This window comes from Chlorocebus sabaeus, chromosome 3 (assembly GCF_047675955.1).
Source record: "Chlorocebus sabaeus isolate Y175 chromosome 3, mChlSab1.0.hap1, whole genome shotgun sequence".
Lineage (NCBI taxonomy): Eukaryota > Metazoa > Chordata > Mammalia > Primates > Cercopithecidae > Chlorocebus > Chlorocebus sabaeus.
Genome location: NC_132906.1, coordinates 60,743,993 through 60,765,675, shown reverse-complemented (window position 1 = coordinate 60,765,675; position 21,683 = coordinate 60,743,993). Strand labels below are relative to the sequence as shown.

The 21,683-nt window shown below is 45.4% G+C and overlaps 2 protein-coding genes across 2 annotated transcripts in view; both read left to right on the top strand.

Annotated features, from left to right (window-relative positions):
- Positions 1-4,745, top strand: part of OBI1 (ORC ubiquitin ligase 1) — a 43,134-nt gene extending 38,389 nt beyond the window's left edge. The window contains exon 6 of the mRNA XM_007960645.3: positions 1,911-4,745. Coding sequence (XP_007958836.3) covers positions 1,911-3,453 — 1,543 coding nt within the window. The 3' untranslated portion in view covers positions 3,454-4,745. The remainder of the gene's footprint in view (positions 1-1,910) is intronic.
- A 10,739-nt stretch (positions 4,746-15,484) lies between these two features.
- Positions 15,485-21,096, top strand: POU4F1 (POU class 4 homeobox 1). The gene is made up of 2 exons (XM_038007776.2): positions 15,485-15,880; positions 16,559-21,096. The coding sequence occupies exons 1-2, from the start codon at positions 15,758-15,760 to the stop codon at positions 17,699-17,701; spliced, it is 1,266 nt and encodes a 421-aa protein (XP_037863704.2). The 5' UTR covers positions 15,485-15,757; the 3' UTR covers positions 17,702-21,096.
- The last annotated feature ends 587 nt before the right edge of the window (positions 21,097-21,683 follow it).

The window sequence follows — 21,683 nt, the reverse complement described above, 5'->3', positions numbered from 1 at the left end:
AAATAAGCATGCTACACAGTTTTTCCGTTTCAAAACGTGGGTTATTTGATTATGCCAGAGTAGCTAAGATCAGGAACTCACAAACGTTTGTACTTAATGTACTGAAAGGTCTTTGCTCACTTTTTAAAAGTTCTCTTACAGAACTACAACTCTGTGAAGTACTACATTTATAAGCCAAAATTTTTAACAAAGAAGAAAAATTCCCATCATTCAACCAAATACAGTAGTAAATTTTGTCTTTAAAATGGGAAGGCTTGTTATCATAGTTGCTTTTGTTTTTGTTATACCTGTGGTTTTTGCTGTTTTTTAAGAAATTGAAGGGAGCGTGCTCTCTCTGGGGGTTCAGTTAATTGCAGTTGAGTAGATCAATATTCAGCAATCATGTCTTTTAAAGCCCTTTCTGATCTTGAGATTTTATGATTCTATATTTACCTTTGCCTCTGCTTTTTCCTTCAGTGATAAGAGTGCAGGGATAATGTAGGGGTTGAGATGGGGAGTGAATTGGGCTAGTGGTTTAGGAGGTGATGGGCATTAAGTAGGAGTTGAAAACATGTTGTGGTTGATTCTAAGAGGGGCAATTGCTATTGGTGTCTGCTTTTTTTGTAGTTTTTTTTTTTTTAATACTAAATACATGTTCTTAATTGTAATTATTTTTTAAATTAGGGGAAAAAAGGAAGAAAAAGATAAACCCAAAGATGAAAATAATTTTTGAAAGTCACCTTCTCATAGCTTCCTCCAAACAAACAATCCCTTAATTCTTAGAAATGGGCCAATATATAAATCATCAAAAAGATGATTAAGAATAGGTTTTGAAAAGAACTCTGGAGGAGATAAGGTATTTTTCATGGGATTAGAACCTAAGGCTTATGTTGTTTATTGGCTCATAAGAAGTTTCCTGAAAGATAGAATTTTTTTTGATGATAAGATTGAATTTAAGGTAGATATTTTATGTCCCATGGAGCTAGACAGAATTTTTTATCTTTGTGTTCCCAGCCCCAAATATACCACCTAACCTATACTAGGTAGACTCAAAAATTGTTTCTTGAGCTTAACCCAGTACTCATTCTTGATGGAAATAAAAGCAAGATAATCCCGAGTAAAAGGAGTAGATGTTTTTATGAATAAAGGAATTCTTCTTCAGTCACTCTCCAAAATGTTCTTTCAGAAAGTGTATAATTTTTTTTTTTTTTTTTTTTTTTTTTTTTTTTGCCTAGTATATTGGAATCACAAGCACTGACTTCGTATTTCAAAGTTGAAAGAAATGAGATTGATGTCCCACACAGTTGTAAAAAGCCAAAAATAAGTAGTGCTGCCATGAATTAAAGGCCAGTGCTCTGAAAAGCTTCAGATCAAGGGTGGCTGTAATTGAAAGGGCCCAAATAAGTATTTAAAACCACCTCTCCTGGGAATGCTAAGATTTCTGAATTTCAAATTGGCATTTTATGTTTGACAAGGTGACATTGTATAAGAAATGTGTTGTAAAACACAGCTGTATGATAGGAAAATGATTGAATGTAAATATTTCAAGATGCAGACCACTGTTCAAATGTTATCATAAATCTTTGCCATTGTTTTAGGGGATAACTCTTCATGCATATATGAGCTGAATTGATAGAGCCAGCTCTTCGAGAGGAAATCATCAGCACATTTCTGCCTCTCTGCTACCACTAGTCTGATTCAACCACAAAAATATCTTATTAGGTTTTGCTATTATTATCATATGTTTATTATTATGTAAGTGGGGAAACCTTTTTTTTGCAGATATATATCTGGCATTTGCCCTACTCATTGAGTGGTCTGAAATGTCACTGTTAGGTGAAATGAGAATAGCCTGGGACAGTTTGCACTCTCAAACCTTGAAAAGAAAAAAGCTTGAGTTATAAGATTAACTGTCTTTCCATTCTTTGTAGGTTTGGAAGGTTTGCAGTTGCTGCTCTTCAGTCCAAAGTAGAACAGTATGAGCGTGAAACCAATCGCCTCAAGAAAGCCCTGGAACGAAGTGATAAGTATATAGAGGAACTAGAATCTCAAGTTGCACAGCTAAAAAATTCAAGTGAAGAGAAGGAAGCTATGAATTCCATTTGCCGGAGAGCACTTCCTGCAGATGGCAAAGGGAGCAAAGGCAGTGAGGAGGATGTGGCATCAAAGAATCAAGGCGATAGTGCCAGAAAGCAGCCTGGCTCATCCACCACCAGTTCTTCTCACCTAGCAAAGCCTTCCAGCAGCAGACTGTGTGACACCAGTTCTGCAAGGCAGGAAAGTACCAGCAAAGCAGAAATTAACTGTTCTAAGAACAAAGACCTATATCAAAAACAGGTAGAAATAATGTTAGATGTGACAGATACAAGTATGGATACTTATTTGGAAAGAGAATGGGGGAATAAACCAAGTGACTGTGTACCCTACAAAGATGAAGAACTTTATGATCTTCCAGCTCCTTGTACTCCTTTGTCCCTTAGTTGCCTTCAGCTCAGTACTCCAGAAAATAGAGAGAGCTCTGTGGTCCAAGCAGGAGGTTCCAAAAAGCACTCAAACCATCTCAGAAAATTGGTGTTTGATGATTTTTGTGATTCTTCAAATGTTTCTAATAAAGATTCTTCAGAAGATGATATAAGTAGAAGTGAAAATGAAAAGAAATCAGAATGTTTTTCTTCCCCAAAGACAGGATTTTGGGACTGTTGTTCCACAAGCTATGCCCAAAACTTAGATTTTGAAAGTTCAGAGGGGACCACGATAGCAAATTCTGTTGGCGAAATAGCTTCAAAATTGAGTGAGAAATCAGGCTCATGTGTATCCAAGAGGTTGAATTCTATCCGTTCTTTTGAAATGAACCGGACAAGAACATCCAGTGAAGCATCGATGGATGCTGCTTACCTTGACAAAATCTCTGAGTTGGATTCTATGATGTCAGAGTCAGACAACAGCAAGAGCCCTTGTAATAACGGTTTTAAGTCACTGGATTTGGATGGGTTATCAAAGTCATCTCAAGGCAGTGAATTTCTTGAGGAACCTGATAAGTTGGAAGAAAAAACTAAGCTAAACCTTTCCAAAGGTTCTCTAACTGATGATCAGTTAGAAAATGGAAATGAATGGAAACCCACTTCTTTTTTTCTCCTCTCTCCATCTGACCAAGAAATGAATGAAGATTTTTCACTCCATTCCAGTTCTTGTCCAGTAACTGATGAAATCAAACCCCCAAGCTGCTTGTTTCAGACAGAGTTTTCCCAGGGCATTTTGTTAAGCAGTTCACATCGACTATTTGAAGATCAGAGGTTTGGGTCATCTTTGTTTAAGATGTCCTCAGAGATGCACAGTCTTCATAACCACCTTCAGTCTCCTTGGTCTACTTCCTTTGTGCCTGAAAAGAGGAATAAAAATGTGAATCAATCAACAAAAAGAAAAATCCAGAGCAGCCTTTCCAATGCCAGCCCGTCAAAAGCAACTAAAAGTTGACTCATTAGAAAGGTGTCATTTGTAGTTTTGTCCTGAGAGAAATAGAAAAGTTGTTAAAGTTACCATTTTTCCTCAGAAAAGTTCTATACAAATTGGAATTGATAATCTTTAGTCAAGTATCAAGTCAGGATGGTGGATTAACCTGTACCCAGAATGCTTTTTGTTCATTTTGAAAAGATTTTGGTCTTTTCATTTTTATTTGGGGGTCTTTGTGACCAGAAAAGTTAGGGAGGAGGTTATTTTTGTGTTTTGGGTTTTTTTTTTTTTTTTTTTTCCACTGAATTTGATATGTATCTCGGTTGGGTGTACATTGTTTTTTAAAAAATGTTATTTAACTGTCAGATACAGTGGCCTGTTGATAAGCCCCACTTGTCTTCAGAACTTGGATTTCTTAAATAAAACTTTTAGTGTTATCTATACACTGCTCAGTAAGACGCTTGAGTTTCTTTAAGTTTTTCCTAGGGTGGAAATTATTTTACATGTCCCTTTTTATTTATGTTCAGTGATGGCCTAATTTTTCTGCAGGGCCGTGATGGAGAAATAGCAGTCTAACCTTAGTCCAATATTGATTTACCTTTTTTTTTTTTTTTTAGGTTTTATGCATATGTTTGCATTTTTTAACATTGTGTTTTGTCCAGTTTTGTGAAAATGTTCTGCTAGTATGAAAGAATACATTTTCTATATGAAAACATTTGTTTTATGTTATGTAGCTTATATTTTCTCATCTTTGTGTGTATATGTGTGTATGTGTATGTGTGTAAAATCAGAAATTTAGCATACTATGGAAAGAAGGCATGGAGCACTTGGGTTTAGAGGAATCTAAAACATCATAGCTTCATTGTTCCAGATGTGCAGATTTGAAAGAACTCATCGCCAAGTTCTTGATCCACTTATATTCCAGGGGAGTTTTCTTTTGAGTAATATGTTTCTTGTTTGCATGTTACTGTTCTTTGTGGCAACTATGCATGGTAGCATTTTTGCTTGCTGTGTTTTCCATACTTAAGAAAAAGAGGTTTCAGTTGACTGATAGAATATCTTTTATGTAGGACAAAACTTTTCTGTGAAGAGTGTTGAGGGGGTGAGGATAGTTAAGAGGTAAGCACAATTTTTAATTTAGGCTCTGAAAAAGTGTATTGTTCTAAACATATTTGGTATGCCTATATAGGCCTTTAAAAATGGGTTTGTATGCTGTTTAATGTGCACTGAACATTTTACATTAATATTATACTGTTTTACATTAATACTGCATGCTTTTCTATGTGAATTGAATAAAGAATGTCATAAGCACTGTATTCCTTGATGATGATTCTTTGTCTCATATATTGAATTAGCTTATAAAGACTGGGAAAAACTACTTTTTTTTTTTTTTTTAGACAGAGTCTCACTCTTGTTGCCTAGGCTGGAGTGCAGTGGCACGATCTCTGCTCAGTGCAACCTCCACCTCTCAGGTTCAGGCAGTTCTCCTGCCTCTGCATCCTGAGTAGCTGGGATTACAGGCACCTGTCACTACACCCAGCTAATTTTTGTACTTTTAGTAGAGAAAGGGTTTCGTCATGTTGGCCAGGTTGGTCTTGGACTCCTGATCTCAGGTGATTCGCCTTCCTCGGCCTCCCAAAGTGATGGGATTACAAAAAAACTACCATGTCTTAATTGATTTTATAATTTGTTGACAAGCTATGGTCCATGGACCAAATTTGGCCTGTGACTATTTCCCAGGCTGGAGTGCAGTGGTGCAGTTATGGCCCACTGCAGCCTCGGATGGACTGGGCTCAAGCCATCCTCCCCACTCACTCTCCCACAGATCTGGGACTACAGGGATACACCATGTCAGGCTGATGTTTTTAGTTTTTGCAGAGACAACGTCTCACTATGTCGCCCAGCCTGGTCCTGAATTCCCAGGCCCAAGTGATCTTCCTGCCTCAGCCTCCAAAAGTACTAAGCCACCACACCTGGTCAATCATAAAATTGAATTTTATGCATTTTAATATTTTATAAAAATCTCCCTTGAAAGGCCTGTGAGCAAAAAATGGAATTTACAGTTTTCGATGGTTTTTAAAAGTCCATAGATTATTGCATAACACAGGAAAATTATATTAAAGTCACATTTCATTGTTTCTAAATAAAGTTACTGGAACACAGTTACACTCATTTGTTTACATATTACCTACAACATCTAAAATATTTACTATATGGTCTTTTACAGAAGAACTTGCTGACCCTTGTTATAATAGACTGATGATTCAATGAAACCATAAAAGTGACAATTCACATTTGTAATTTGAAGAATCATGCCCTCCACTTATAGAAGTAATAGCCAAAGGCTGGCATGGTGGCTCATGCCTATAATCCAAGCACTTTGAGAGACGGAGGTGGGTGGATCACCTGAGGTCGGAAGTTCGAGACCAGCCTGACCAACATGGAGAAACCCCATCTCTACTAAAAATACAAAATTAGCCGAGCGTGGTGGCACATGCCTGTAATCGTGGTTGCTCAGGAGGCTGAGGCAAGAGAATCGCTTGAACCCAGGAGGTGGAGGTTGCGGTGAGCCAAGATCACGCTATTGCACTCCAGCCTGGGCAACAAGAGGGAAACTGTCTCAAAAAAAAAGAAAAGTAAGAGCTAATTTAAAGCAGAATTTTTTTTTTTTATGTTACATATTTTCCAATCATTTTTCTGATATGTTAAAGCTAATGGATACATTCAGAGCTATTGGCACTTTAAATGTCTTCGACAATATGACTACATATTAGAAACTCACATGTAGCAATTAAAATTTTACTGTCACAGGTTAAATTTAGGGGTGGTATGATCTAAATCTACGTTCCTCCAAATTCATATGTTGTAACACCCATGATAATAGTACTGAGGTGGGGCTTTTGGTAGATGATTAGTTCATGAGGTCTTTGCTTTCACTGAATGGGATTAGTGCCCTTAAAAAAAAAAAAAAAAAAAAAAAAAAAAAAAAGGCCTGGTGCCAGGTCCGGTGACTCAACGCCTGTAATCCCAGCATTTGGGGAGGCCGAGGCGGGCAGATCACGAGGTCAGGAGATCGAGACCATCCTGGCTAACACAGTGAAACGCCGTGTCTACTAAAAATACAAAAAATTAGCCAAGCATGGTGGCGTACACCTGTAATCCCAGCTACTCGGGAGGCTGAGGCAGAAGAATTGCTCGAACCCGGGAGGTGGAGGTTGCGTTGAGCTGAGATCGTGCCGCTGCACTCCAGCCTGGGTGACAGACAGAGGTCGCAAAAAAAAATAAAAAAAAGTCTGGAGTAGTTTCCCTGCTTCTTCCGCCATGTGAAAGGACACAGCTAGAAGGTACCACCTTTGAAGCAGATAGTGAGACCTCACCAGAATCTGCTGGTGCCTTGATCTTGGACCTCCCAGAACAGTGAGAAATAAAATTATATTGTTTAAAAATTACTCAGTCCAAAGCATTTCATCATAGCAGCCTGGACGGACTAAGGCAAGGGGTAAGCCTCATTCTAGTTCTGTCTGTGATCAAGGATATGTCTTTTTAGTCCAAATACACACTGACACTGTGACATGGATATCTGGAGTGTGTAACTTGATTTACTAATGACTAACCTAGGTGAGAGCATCTATGTTGGACTAAGGTATTTTCCCGCTGCTTATATTCAGAAACATCCCTCCATTCTCCCTAAAATGGTATTCCGTATATTAAATGTGTGCCATTTATTTAAAGGGTCTAATCTGTGTAGGATGTGATTTTAATCACACATTCTCATCTGCACTCTTTACCACTTTTCTATAATGTGATGTCATGGCAAATATTGTGGTTTCGTAGATTTTTTAATGTATCCATTATGTACACACATTCCAGGCAAAAACAAAAAAACAAAAAAAACCTTGTACTAAAACTAAGTATCTTGCTAAGCTACCTCTATTTCATCTAATCCCTTCTTATTTCATCTAATCCCTTCTTAAAACTTTGTGAACCAAGTACTGTCGTCCCCAGTTTACAGAAAAACAAATCGAGGAAGAGTGATCACACAGCTGGAAGAGATACGAACCATATCTTGGAGCTGGGTCTGTGACTCTAGAGCTTCTCTTCTCCCTTGTGTAATAAAAAATTCACATTTATAGACCAAAGGATAAAGGGATTTGAAATTTTCCAAGCATTATTTTTAAAGTATTTTGGAAGTATTAGCATGTTTCTTCATTTTTTATTTTTACATTTGAGACAGGGTCCCGCTCTTAGGCTGGAGTGTAGTGGTGTAAACACAGCTCACTTCAGCCTGGACCTCTTGGGTTTAGCATGTTTCTTTTACAGTAGCATTTAGTTCCTGAGTCTGATTACTAAACAAGCTCAATGATGGGAGTTGTGTATGTGCTACTTAAGAGATTCACATTGACTCTGACATTCAGATTAAGTTAACCTTGTCTTGGTTAATTTCACTAAGGCTATGATAGAAAAAGATGTACTCATGACAAGGAAGCAGACAGTTCATGTTTTTAGAAAACCATCTTTTGACTGCTTAAAATTCATTGGCTGTGGGAATGTGACAGGATGCTAGTGGTTTTGTTTGTTTTTTGGTCATGACTTAGTATTCATCTTTTATTTTTAAAATCATTCCATCCAAAAATGACAAGTCTTTTTCCTGTTTTATGGAGTCAGCTGACACACAAAAAAAGAACATGATACAGTAAGATTTACAGTCCCTTAATTTCGAGTCTGCTTTGTTTCCCAATCATCTCTTGGCCATCTACATTGGTTTGAAAAAACTACTGAAAAAGACAACTTGGTCTTGAATCTATGATGTTTCAGGAACTTCTTGTTTCTACTTGAATGGTTTTCAGTGATTCAAAGTGAAATATATACACTAGATTTTTCCCCCTTTTGTACCTTTGGATATTTGTAAAGAGAATCAAACTGAGATTAACTGTTTATGGGATGTGCTTTATTAGATTAGAAGGGTTTCCCAGAGCCTCATAAGAAGGTCTTTCATTCCCATTTGTGGGAGTCCTACAACACAGCTTTTGCCTATCACGATGTAACCTGATCCTTTTAATACTTGGCAGAGAGAAAACCTTTTAAGCAATGATCTCAGAGTGCACAGTGAACATTTATTGCCTAATTCTCGGAACCCCACTCAGCTAGGAAGCATCTGTGAAGGTGCAGATTTCTTTACAGAACCCACCTGGAGCGCAAGTTAGGGCGATATTCAGTTTTATATGACTGAGACAGTCTAGAATGCCTTGAGTTACAGCTCCACTTCAGAAACAAGGCGATTCTTAGACCGGCTGTGTCTTTTTCTTTCCATTATCCTAGATTCCAAGTGTTGTGTCCTAATAAGGAGCAGACCCTCTCTAATAAATATTAGCTTATTGGTGTGTAGAAGTGTGGGCCTTAAGTGACGTTTGTAATTTGGGGATATAAAGATCCTTTTCCCAAGGGATTTGTCTTGGCTATTTACTGAGACTTACTGGGAGGTGGGGCGATGCAATTCCAATGCATTTTGATTCTTACATCATTTGTGAGTAGAAAAATGCCCCTGTTGGGGATAGCATGGAGCAGTGAGAAAGTCTGGCGTCTTCACAGAGGTGTTACTCGTACTGGGTCTTGAAGGGTGAATAAGAGTTCTGCGCGCGGAAGAGGACATCTCCTGCGTGTCGGTTTGTGCTGGAGGGGGCGCCTATTTAGCCTCTGTCTCAGAAGAGGTGCTGAAGAAACCATTCCTTAACATCAGGGCTCCTATTTGAAAAAAGGTTTCCCGGATTGCTCCAGCCTGGATTTACACGTTTGGTTTTGCTCCGCCGCCTCTCAGAGTCCCCAGAGGCTCTTGGGCTTGCCCCAGCCTCCTGAGTCGGCGGCCTGATGGCGAGACAGTGGCTCCCTGGGCGCTGGAAGGCTTAGGCGGTGGCGAGTTGGCCCATCATCTGTCCATTAAGATGAGACTTGACCTTTTGAGGGAAGGAAGGGGCGACCTCGCCTAACCCATCAGGTCATCTTTGTGTTCCGGGTGGGGAAAAGGGGTCCGGCCCGCTAGCCTCTGCTCTAAGGCCTCTTCTCTCCCTGGGATTCCAGCGAACTCGGCCTTCTCAGATTCCCGCCGCCAGTGCCCGCTCTTCCCTTCCCCTCCAGCCCCCACCGGAACCCCACTCCCCAATCTTGGGAAGACAGAAGCGCCCTGGCCCTTGCATCCCAATTTTCCCACTTTCTCGAGAGCGCTCCCGGTTGGTCCCGCCCAAGCCCCACCCGAACGTTCGGCTCTGCGGTTTCCTTTCATTTTATTACTACTCGTGAAACCTGGCGATTAAGACGCGAAACCAACAAAGAGTTTTCTTTCCACCTTAACCTTGCACACAATCCTTTAACAAATTAATTAATCCTAATGAATTAACACTTCATTTATTTAAACGCGCTACAGTCCATGAATTAAATTTTCATGCAGTGATTAAAGGCTGTTAAAATATGCATGATTTCGTTAAAATTTTATAATAAATCAGGGCAATGTGTTACATGACAAGGCAACTATTTCCCAGTCCCTCGCAAGGGGCTTTGATTTGTGCGGGCGGCGGGAAGGAGGGGCGGCTGGCTGCAGCGCCGGCGAGCGTTGGAGCCGGGCGACAGGACCCAGCTCCGCACTCTCGGGTTTGGACTCGCGTCCCTGCGGTTTTCTCCACGGCTTCCAGACCCTTTTGGGGATCTTGCTCCTGGAGGCAGAGCGGAGCTTGCGGAGAGCGACAGGCACCCGCTTCCAGGTCCTCTGAGCCGCGCTTGTGGGGGCTGGGGGTCCCCTGCTGCTCATTGACTACCGCAGAGCTCCCTCCACCCGGGGCGTCCGTGCGTTCTGGTAGCAACAGCCAGCAGGCGGCTATCCGCGGAGCGGGAAGGCGACAGAACTTCCCGTGTCTTTGCGTGGGATCATGGGCAGGCGTGTCTGTTGTGGAGTTTCGTTTGTTTGTTGTTGTTCTGACCCAGGACCTGGAAGCCCCTTCTCTGATCAGCGCTTTCTTGCAGCGCCTCTGATCACGGCCCAGGCGGGGCAGGGACGCCTCTGCTCCTCCTGGAACCTAAATCACAGGGGTCTGTGGCCATGTTCAGCCATAAGACATTGTTCACTTGGGTTGCGAAACTCCTGGCAACTATTAGGCAGGGGAGGCCCAGTCCCTGTTGGGACAGAGACGTAGTAGTCATGTGTCACCCGTAGGGCTTTCACAAGGTAGGTGCGTTTCATGTCCACGGAGAGATTAGGATGGAGATACATACATAGGTCTGTATCTATAGATATAACGTCAAGAGTGACAATAGTCAGTAGTGAACTTTCCTGGGACGCATCATCTGGGTCACTAGGTCATCAACGACATCTCAAGGTGGGCTGGTTAACGTCCAGGAAAATGTCCCCAAGGGAAGTTGCATTTAAACTACCAGACGAAAGAAAATAGTATGTTTCCCACCGGTTTCCTTGAGAACCTCCTCTGCCGGTCTCAGCTGGAGCCCAGTCTGAATGCCCAGCTGGGAGCCTTAGAAGCAGAGATGACGACGGGCCCCAGTACCGCCAACCACCTCGGGCCTTAGGGTAGGAGAGAGGCCGCAGGAGCTCCTCAGTGCCAAGCAGAAAGGGAGGACGACGGTCTCCGGGAAATGTCCGAGCCTAAGCGACCTGGAGCACGGCCCGGGGAACTCCAATCTCAGCGCTGGGCTGAGTCCCGGGGCTGGACGGGAGGAGATCCGATGGCCCCCAGTGAGGCCGGCGAGGAGCCCAGTAGCCATCGCCCCGGAGGTACCGGACCAAGATGCGCGAGTAGCAAATATGACACTGGGATCAAAGCAGCTGGGGCATGACTCTGGGAAGGCGGTCCAGAGGGGAAGCAAAAGTTCCACCGTCCTTTCTCCATTCCTTCCTCCATTCCACCCTTGAATGTCAGAGCCGAGGGCGCCGGGACAGCCCAAGAGCAGCCCCTGTTTCGAGACCCGAAGCTCTTACCCATATCGTGCTCCCTCGCTGTCTGCCCTTTCACCCGTGCTTAAAACGACCTAAGCGGACTCTAAAACCGGCAGACCCTGGGCCCTGGGGGCTTCCCCTGCATGCAGGGTGCTGGCTGCGTGGTGAAATGTGCCTCCTTTCAAACTAGACAACTGCCTCCGCACAATGTGGCTTCCCGAGTCTGCGAGGAACATAGCTCCGGCTTCGACCACCAGGACCCGAGGTGGCCGGGCCTGCAGGTGGGGCAAGAACTCCGGGTTCCAGCAGGAGCGAGGGGCCGGCGCTCGCTCTCCCCTGTATACCCACAACCTCCACACACTTATGTCGACATCCCTCAGGCCCTATCCTGAGTCCCTAAACCCCGACAGACAACTCAGATTCAACCCCCCGGAGGCGAGAAGGTGGGACGAGTAGTATTTGCGGAGTCAAATACTAACTTTCTCCGCACCCCGTTGGAAGGAGGAAGTCAGTGCCCAGGTGGACAGCAGCTGTCAGGCGCGCTCTCCAGAAGTGGAGGATGGGAAGGTGGCGGTTCAGGTCAAAGGTGAGGAGGCTTCACACCAGACAGTGTGGATCCTCGCACAAAACCTCTCCCGCCAGTCCTCACGCCAACCAGCGAAGGTCTGCTCCCTTAGCTCGGGAAAAGGGCTCTGCCAAAGGAAAAGGGAAGTGAGGCCTGCCAAAGGAGGAGGAGAAAATTAATTAATGAGGGAAAGAAATGTGTCTCTGATCCAGATGATAGACTCCCTGTCCCTGGGGGCGGAAATTCCTTGGAAATCAATAGCTGTGCATTCATTATCCTTCTCTTGATAAAATGCAAAGCTATGAGATGATGAGGAGGAGGGGATCTGTGTTGGTCATTAAATAAGAAGGAAAAAAAATTGCCCAGAAATCTATGCCAAGACTCAGACCCCATGTGGGTATCATTAGCACAGGCAGGGGCCAACGAGTTACAGCAGTTGCCAAACCAGGAAAACAAAACAGTGACATATGGGTGAGCTGAGCCCAAGCCCGCCACCCTTTCCTTTTATGCACCAGGAGGAAAGTAGGGAGAGGCTTGATATGGTCCAGGGAACTGCCTGCAGATGTGCCAGCATGCCCCATTCTTTAGCCTGGGGCTGAGAACCAACAAGGATGAGGCGTGATAACTGTCCAAGGATCATCCGCCCCATATTTCTATACACGTCCCTCTCATCACACCTGTTATAACTGTGTCATAGATGCCTTTTATTCGTGGCTGCCCCACGCACATACACTGTCACGTCCTGTAGGGCACGTACTCATATTGTATACCTTATTTTATCTCCAGTGTCTTGTACTGGGCCAGACTACTGCTCAGCAAGCATTTGAGGAAGGAAGATAAGGTAGCAAGTTAATGAGGGAGGAGTGAAATAATTGGCTCCTGAAAAAGAACAGGCTGGAATCAAAATTTACAGTTCTGCCTGGGGAAAACACACCCCTCCTTTTTAAGGAGAATATAGACCACCCTCCCCCAAGCATCTTCCTGCAATCTCCAACCAGCCCTGGATTGTTGAACAGCCCCTAGGCCACCATCTCTTCCCCAGACTACCTGAAACTGGCCTCTCTTCCTTCTTACACGCATGCGTTGTTTGGTGGTGTACTTTTCCTGTGACAAACCCCGCACTAAGTGCCATAGTGAAGTTGGATGTGTCCTAGATGGGCTTCCTATCCATGGTGGGAGTGGGAGGGAGGATTGTACCCATCGCCCTCGTATTTCTGGTCCCATCAAAACACCCAATATCCCGAGCAAAGATCTGTCCTCACCCCAAGGTGGGGTATTCCTGTTGTCAAAAGAGAGGTAAACAGGGAAGGAAATCTTGGTGAGACTAACTCCTAACTTCAGGCTAAACTGACATCTCTCCGCTGGGTTTATTGGAAGTCTCCCAGGGTTGGAGGGTTTATTGGAAGCCTCCCAGGGTTGCAGGGTGAACCGGGGTGCCTTTTGGGTACTCAGGAGCTCACTGCGCTCTCAGAGGCCCCACCTGGCCACAAACCTGTACTGTTTGTCTTTCTGTCGCCCCTGTACCCTTCAGGGTCCCTAAAGACCAGCGCTTCCTTGAGAGGGGAGGAGCAGGCTCCAGGCCCTCACCCTGTGTGGGGACCTTTTCTTTCCCCTCAAAAGAGAGTGCAGGGAACTGCCACCAGGGGTGTCAGGAAGGATTAGGTTAAGCCCGGACTGCCGGTGTGATGACTGCCTTAGGACTCACTCTTTCCCTCTAGCGACGTCCTGCTCATCGTCCACTCCCCGTTGAGATAAAGTTGCATTTAGCGCTCCCAGGGGACTGCATAATGGATGAAGCCAGCTCCTTCTCTCACCAGCAAGTGAACATCCTTCTCACTTCCCTCTGGAGCTGGAAGGAAGGGAGGGGGTGGGGGGGGGGAACATGAAAAGAAAGAAAAAAAGCCATGGTGACGCCTGTGGGCTCTTCTTGGAATCTGAGTAGGTGAGTGGGTACGCTAAATACACATGCGTTTGTGCAGAGGAAAGATAAAATCCACGGGAACGCAAATTTAGGGTTATAGAAATGAGATCTCTCTTTGGTGGAAATACAGACCTCCTTGGTGTGAGAGAGACCAAAAAGATTATGTATCTGATCTCGGCTTTCCATAAGCAGCCCCTTGCTGCTCTCCAGCTCTCTTGCTGCAGATGTGATAACATCTGGGCTGTTAGGTTATTATCACCGCGAGCAAGTGCTCGGTCTCTGGGGACTTTCGCACCTGAACTGTGGCTCCCCTGGGAGGCTTTTGATCTGCTGCCACATAAGGGCCATATAACGGGTTGGCTAATTGATTTATTCTTTTTAGGTCTTAATTTCACAATAATGTTTTAACAATTTAAAAACTGGACCAGAGCTTGTACCCGTTCTTTCAAATTGGCTTGATTTAATATTTTTGAATCAAGTTTTCCTATAAGTTAGCTTGATCTGTCTCCTATTGAAAAAATATATATATATTGTGTGTGTGTGTGTGTGTGTGTGTGTGTGTGTGTGTGTATACAAGCAGAGATAAGAGGCGAAAAGCCAAAACGATGGCAGGGAAAAGAAAGTTCTTTTCAACATCTTATTCCCTTTTCTCTGAAGCAGTTTTCCCGGAGTTCCCAGCATAAAGTGTGTGTGTGTGTGTGTGTGTGTGTACGCTGAGGGGAGGAAGGATCCCAACTACACCCTGTTAACTATTTTTTCCTTTTGATTACTAGAAGCCTTAGATCACCCGGAGCTCGTTTGAAACGTGGGTTTGTACACGGTTGAAGGAGACAAACAGTAAGAGAAATGCACAATTTCATTTCAACAGCTTTTCCCGAGTAGAAAGCACACGCTCCTTGTGGCTCCTAAGTGGCTGTCACTGGCGGTGCCTGACACAGTTATATTCACAACAACAACAACAAAAAGTATGCGGAGGAAATTAAATTATATGGAAATCAATAGCGTCTGACTGCTTCAAACAAATGTCTGTCACCGCGATTATTCTCCAGGAACCTATTTATAAACGTTGAAAGAAACAGGTTCTTGCAGCAAAAGACAGCACCTTCTGCATTTCTGTGTTGTTATTTATACTGTATACAGAGGAATGCGCGGGCATAATTTAACATACAAATACCCAGCTGTATACATTATATAACAGCTTGTTAGGCATCCCAGGGAGGAGAAGTGCCTAAGTAATGCGCATATATTCAGGGCTTGCGATCAGGGGGAAGAAACAAACAAACAAAAAAACACACAGAGTGGCGTGCGCTCATCTCGTCTTTTTTCTTCTAAAAGGTGTCCACCCTTAGACAATAGCTCGACCTTCTGATCTTTCCAGACCGCGGTGGGAAAGGTGAGGCGGGCAGTGCGCATGCCCGGGTAGCTACAGGTGCATCACCTGCGCTGTCCTTGCTGGTGGTCACTATAAGAGCGGCTTCCACTCGCCGGTAGCAGCCGGACGAGCGCGCGCGCGCGCAGACGCACGGCGCCGCCGAGAAGGAGAGCGCGCGCCAGACAGACGGAGACAGCTGATGCCTGTCAGCGCGGTGGGGCCGCGAGCTCTCGCGAGAGCTCCCCAGGACGGCCGCGAGAAGTGGGGCTCAGGTGTAAGAGGAGTGCATCCCGTCGGCGCGCGGGGCTAGAGCTCTCGGAGAAGCAGGACCGTGAGGCCGGCGCGCGGCGCTCTGCGCGATCAGAGGGAGCCCCCGGCAGCAGCAGGAGCAGTAGCAGCAGCCCGCGGCGCGGCCGCCACCCGCCGCCGCGACCGCCGGGGCTGCAGTCTCGGAAGGGAGGCCGGGTGAGCCCGCGTACGCACTTTCCCGCGGACTTTCGGAGTGTTTGTGGATATACATGCCAAGCCGCCAAGATGATGTCCATGAACAGCAAGCAGCCTCACTTTGCCATGCATCCCACCCTCCCTGAGCACAAGTACCCGTCGCTGCACTCCAGCTCCGAGGCCATCCGGCGGGCCTGCCTGCCCACGCCGCCGGTAAGCGCCCCACGCCCGCGGCCCCGGCCCGCGCGCCCGCCCCTCCCGGTCTCCGAGACGCTGCATGTCGGGGGCTGGTGTGTGCAGGTCCCGGTGCGGGGAACTGCGGGCAGGGGGTGTAGAGCAATCCCGCTGCGAGGCACGTTTTGTCCGGCGGCGCTTAATGTCTTGTTCCTGTGTGCCTCTGCCTCCGCGTCGGGCGCCTGCGATCGGAGTGGGGAGCGCTAGGGCCAGGACTCTCGACTTCCCTGCACTTTCTCTGTTAATTTCATGCCTCAGAAAGGCGGTCTCTGTGCGTGCTCGGGTGTGTGACACGGGTCCCCAGCTACGAGTTACATTTCCATTTCTTCTTCTTCTTTTCCCCCTTCTTTTTCGTCTCCCACGCCCGTTCCCGGAATGTGTTCTTGTGTCCTCCTTTCTCCCTACTTCTGTCGTCCTCTCCACGGCTCCTATCCCTTCTCGTCTGTCCCCCTGCCTGGTCGCCAATGTGCCCCCTTCTCCATCTTTCCCGCTCTCCGCCGCCCCCAACCCCGTTGTTACTTTGGTTGCTTTGTGTTTGCCCTTCGCATGCTGTGCTTTCCGGCTTGTGTGTGTGTTTCTTCTGTTGTTTTGTTTTGCTCTTTTGGTTTTGTGGTTTTTTTTTTTGGTTTGGTTTGGTTTGGTTTGTGTCGCCTGCAGCTGCAGAGCAACCTCTTCGCCAGCCTGGACGAGACGCTGCTGGCGCGGGCCGAGGCGCTGGCGGCCGTGGACATCGCCGTGTCCCAGGGCAAGAGCCATCCTTTCAAGCCGGACGCCACGTACCACACGATGAACAGCGTGCCGTGCACGTCCACTTCCACCGTGCCGCTGGCGCACCACCACCACCACCACCACCACCACCAGGCGCTGGAGCCCGGCGATCTGCTGGACCACATCTCCTCGCCGTCTCTCGCGCTCATGGCCGGCGCGGGCGGCGCGGGCGCGGCGGGCGGCGGTGGCGGCGCCCACGACGGCCCGGGGGGCGGTGGCGGCCCCGGTGGCGGCGGCGGCCCGGGCGGCGGCGGCCCCGGGGGCGGCGGCGGCGGCGGCGGCCCGGGGGGCGGCGGCGGCGGCCCGGGCGGCGGGCTCCTGGGCGGCTCCGCGCACCCACACCCGCATATGCACAGCCTGGGCCACCTGTCGCACCCTGCGGCGGCGGCCGCCATGAACATGCCGTCCGGGCTGCCGCACCCCGGGCTGGTGGCGGCGGCGGCGCACCACGGCGCGGCAGCGGCGGCGGCGGCGGCGGCGGCCGGGCAGGTGGCGGCGGCGTCGGCGGCTGCGGCCGTGGTGGGCGCGGCGGGCCTGGCGTCCATCTGCGACTCGGACACGGACCCGCGCGAGCTCGAGGCGTTCGCCGAGCGCTTCAAGCAGCGGCGCATCAAGCTGGGCGTGACGCAGGCCGACGTGGGCTCGGCGTTGGCCAACCTCAAGATCCCGGGCGTGGGCTCACTCAGCCAGAGCACCATCTGCAGGTTCGAGTCGCTCACGCTCTCGCACAACAACATGATCGCGCTCAAGCCCATCCTGCAGGCGTGGCTCGAGGAGGCCGAGGGCGCCCAGCGCGAGAAAATGAACAAGCCCGAGCTCTTCAACGGCGGAGAGAAGAAGCGCAAGCGGACTTCCATCGCCGCGCCCGAGAAGCGCTCCCTCGAGGCCTACTTCGCCGTGCAGCCCCGGCCCTCGTCCGAGAAGATCGCCGCCATCGCCGAGAAACTGGACCTCAAAAAGAATGTGGTGCGGGTGTGGTTTTGCAACCAGAGACAGAAGCAGAAGCGGATGAAATTCTCTGCCACTTACTGAGGGGGTTGGGAGGTGTCGGGCGGGACAGAGTGGGGAGCTGAGGAGGCATTTTTGGGGGGCTTTCCTCTGCTTGCCTCCCCTCGGATTTGGAGTGTCCGTTATCCTGCCTGCGTTTGGGGAGTCCCTCCTCGCTCTCTTTCCTCCACCCTCTCTCTGATTTTCCTGCCTTTGCTGTCCCCCAGCCTTGAGGACTGGGGTGCTGGCTGTGGGGATTGGAGTATAGGGTAGGGGAGAAACGGGAGAGCATTAGGATGAGTGGGGAGTGGGGGGAAGGAAAGAGGAGGCCCGAGCAGGGGTTTTAAGGAGCAGGATGGTTCTGGGGTTTGGGTGGGGGGAGACGCGGGAAGGATAGGAAAATGGACTGTTTTTGACCAGAGACACTTACCTAAATCTCCTGGGGACCAAGGAACTATGTACAAAAACAAACCTACCAACCACCAAAAACTAGACAAATAAAGACAAACTAAAACAAAACAGAACAAAAGCAAAGGAAAATACTTTAGAAATTTTAACTCCGGGGAGCCATAATCTGCAGCTTCATTTCCCCCCATGGAAGAGAAAAAAGAGCACCACCATTATTACCACCTCCCCAACCCTACACACACAAACTGAGTCAAAAAACGAAAACCAAATGAGCCGGAAGTTGAAGTTCTGGTATCAAAGCTAGTTGTTCTGTCTGCGTGTTTAATTTTTCCCTCTAAATCTCACCTCCACCCCATCCATATCCTCTTTATTTCCTCTGTTCCAGTGAGAAGCCAATGGCTGCTCTCCAATCCCGGGAAGTGAGTGGGAGCACAGCTGAAAAGAGAGGGTCAGGGGGAGCCTGGCTGCTTGCTTAGGTGGAATCCAAGTTTTCCCCTGGCCCTGCCTACACTCTGGTGGCCTGGTCCTGGTGGGGTGGGGGTCTTTGGAGAGCGGGGCATAGTCTTTGAGCTAACTAAAAAGCAGAATTCCGGGACTTCGAAATATCTTATTCTAGGAAAATGAAACAATTTTAACAACAGTTTTCTTTTTTTTTTTTTCTCTTATGTCAAAGATACAGTTTTAGACAATTTCAAAATAAGCTTTTTTCCCACTCATAGAACTTTTACCCTTTCAGTTTTATTTTTTATTTTTTAGAGAGGTTTAAACTACTGATTTTTTTTTTTTTTCCTGTTGATTCAAATAGACTGATGGGGTGAAAGTTATTAGGAGAAATACTGTCTCATCTTGCTCTTCTAGGTCCCCTTTCTTCTTCTCTTGGAGAACATGAAATTATAGAAATGTTGAGAAGTTCCTGCTTTCTGTTGGAGTAGGACTTGGCTGTGAGAAAATCACCTAAATCCCAGAAAAGAGGACAGATTTAAAGTGCCCCCACCCCCATTTGTTTCAAAGAGGTCTGCATGTTGGGGGAAAACAGAACAACTGTGTTTCCTTTTACTTGTTCTTATTATTCAAGAGTCATTTATTACTGGGGATAAATGTTGGGTAGCAAGAACTTTAATTTGCACTACCAGTCTCCCAAATAGAAAATCATGTATAGTATTTCATAGTAATAATCAGGTACCTTACAAGCTGCTGGTGGATTTTAAAAAATAAGATTGTTGAAGGTGGTTAGGTAAAATGCCTGCTTTGTGTACAAGATACTCTTTGGATCTCTTGTGGAGATGGTTTGTTACCATCCTTTAATCATAACTAAAACATTGAAAACAGAACAAATGAGAAAAGAAAAAACCTGCCGATTAACAAGACTGAAATCATGCATGATCTGAAAGGTGTGGAAAGAAACACAATTAGGTCTCACTCTGGTTAGGCATTATTTATTTAATTATGTTGTATATCATTGTTTGCAGGGCAAACATTCTATGCATTTGAAACTGAGCACTAAACTGGGCTAGCTTTCTGGTAGACCGTTTCGTGGATAGTGTGATTTCACAATCTACTGCCTGTTTCCACTGAAAACACATTTTTGTCATATTCTTGTATTCAAAGGAAAAGAAAAAAAGGAAGATTATTGTAAATATTTTATTTAATGCACACACTCACACAGTGGTTACAAACTGCCAGTGTTCATCCTGAAATGTCTCACGGATTGATCTACCTGTCCATGTACGTCTGCTGAGCTTTCTCCTTGGTTATGTCTTTTCTCTTTTACCTTTCCCCTCCCCTACTTCTATCAGAACCAATTCTGTGCGCCAAAATACAACAGGGGGATGTGTCCCAGTACACTTACAAATAAAACATAACTGAAAGAAGAGCAGTTTTATGATTTGGGTGCATTTTTGTGTTTATACTGGGCCAGGTCCTGGTAGAACCTTTCAACAAATGAGACAATATAGCCAAAAAAACCCCCAACCAACCAACCAACCAACCAAACAAAAAAACACAAAGAAATGGGGGGAGGGGAGGGTGTTGAAGGGGGATGAAAAGAGGGGAAAGATTGAGAATGATGTATTTTTTTGCTGAATCAGAATTCGCTTTCAGATAACTCATGAAAAGTGGTGCTCTAAATAAAATGAATTCTATATTAGTTGCCTGTGTTTGTAGAAGTTATTATTTTTTAACTGCAGAAACTCTTAAACCACAGCACTTGATCCAGAGTGGTGAAAACCAATAAATAACCAGGCACCCAAAAAACATTTAAATTTAGGGTCAGGGACAGAGGCATTTGGAGGTTTAGATATGATATTCTAGCCTAAAAACACCTAGTAACTAAATGACTTTTCTTTGGAGGTTAATACATTTTAAAACATTTAGTGTGCCACCTACTGCTCCAGAGTGACCAGAGAATCTCTATTTCTTGGTAACTTGGGACTAGATCAGATGCCAGATGTACAAAGTTTCTTAAGAGCTGGGATTATATCATCTGAAGTCATTTTAGCCAAATCTTTTTAATATCACCGGCAAATCTGTGAAGCAAAACACTTGATGTTCAAAAAGAATAGTACATTTTAAAAGCTGTGATTTTAAACAGTTGTTTAAAAAAAAAAGCACTAGAGGTATTTTTAAAAATAGAACTCTTCCATAAAAAGTTGAGTTGTTTTTGTTGTTATTGACTTGAAATATCATCAGTTTTAAATAAAATGCATTTGTAAAAAAAAAAAAGTTTTTCTATAGAAAAGTATGACTGGATTTCATTGTTGGAAAACCAGGACTGAACAAATGAAAAGATTTACAAAGGGTGTTTTTTTTGTTGTTGTTGTTGTTTTGTTTGTTTGTTTGTTTAAGTCTGCCTCAAGCAGAAATGTTGCAGGCAAATACATGTGTATTACATAATAATGACCAATGTAGGTATTAAGAATTTAAGGATTTGCTTTAAATAAACCCTTACCAAGTAAAAATAAGAGTATTATGTTAATAAAACATCATGAAAATGAATTTCCTATTTTATGTAGTAGGAAACTGCAAAACAAACAAAAAAAATGCTTTGCTTTCTGGTGAGTGAATCTATATATGGCTTGAAGGAGTAATAAGACTATTTTCTAAGACGCCTTTAACTGTCAATCCATAAAAAAAACAAAAAGTGACCTCCTGAAGAGGCCAAACTATCATTGAAGTGGGTGTCAATCAGTGATAGTTTGGCCTTTCAAAGTTTTCTAATTCTGAAGAGAAGTTCACCCTAAGCGGATTCCTCCACCAATTTTGGGGTGAATATGATTAAATGTATGTCTTGGATTCTTTTAAAGAATAATCTCAAAATAAGTTTGAGAGAGTGGGAAAATTGGGCTCCGTTTGCATTTCAGCTTCTGAGGAAATCCAGGCGGCGGCGGCGGTGGAATAGGAAAAGCAAAAGACAAATAAGCATTAAATCATCTGCCACATTTATGCCATCCATTTGTCTTAAATTTCCTCTTTTCCCCATTTCTAGCTCCAGGTCCTGTTCCTTCTGTAGGTCTAAAAAAAATGATGTCCTCAAGACCCATCAACTAACTTCTGAATAATTTTTGTTTAATGCGTGTTCTGAAATTGCTCTCAACTTCGATTACACTTTCATAAATAAACT

Coding starts and splice junctions, on each gene's coding strand:
- POU4F1 (XM_038007776.2), top strand. CDS start 15,758: ATGATGTCCATGAACAGCAAGCAGCCTCACTTTGCCATGCATCCCACC. Junction 15,881..16,558: donor CCTGCCTGCCCACGCCGCCG/GTAAGCGCCCCA, acceptor TGTCGCCTGCAG/CTGCAGAGCAACCTCTTCGC.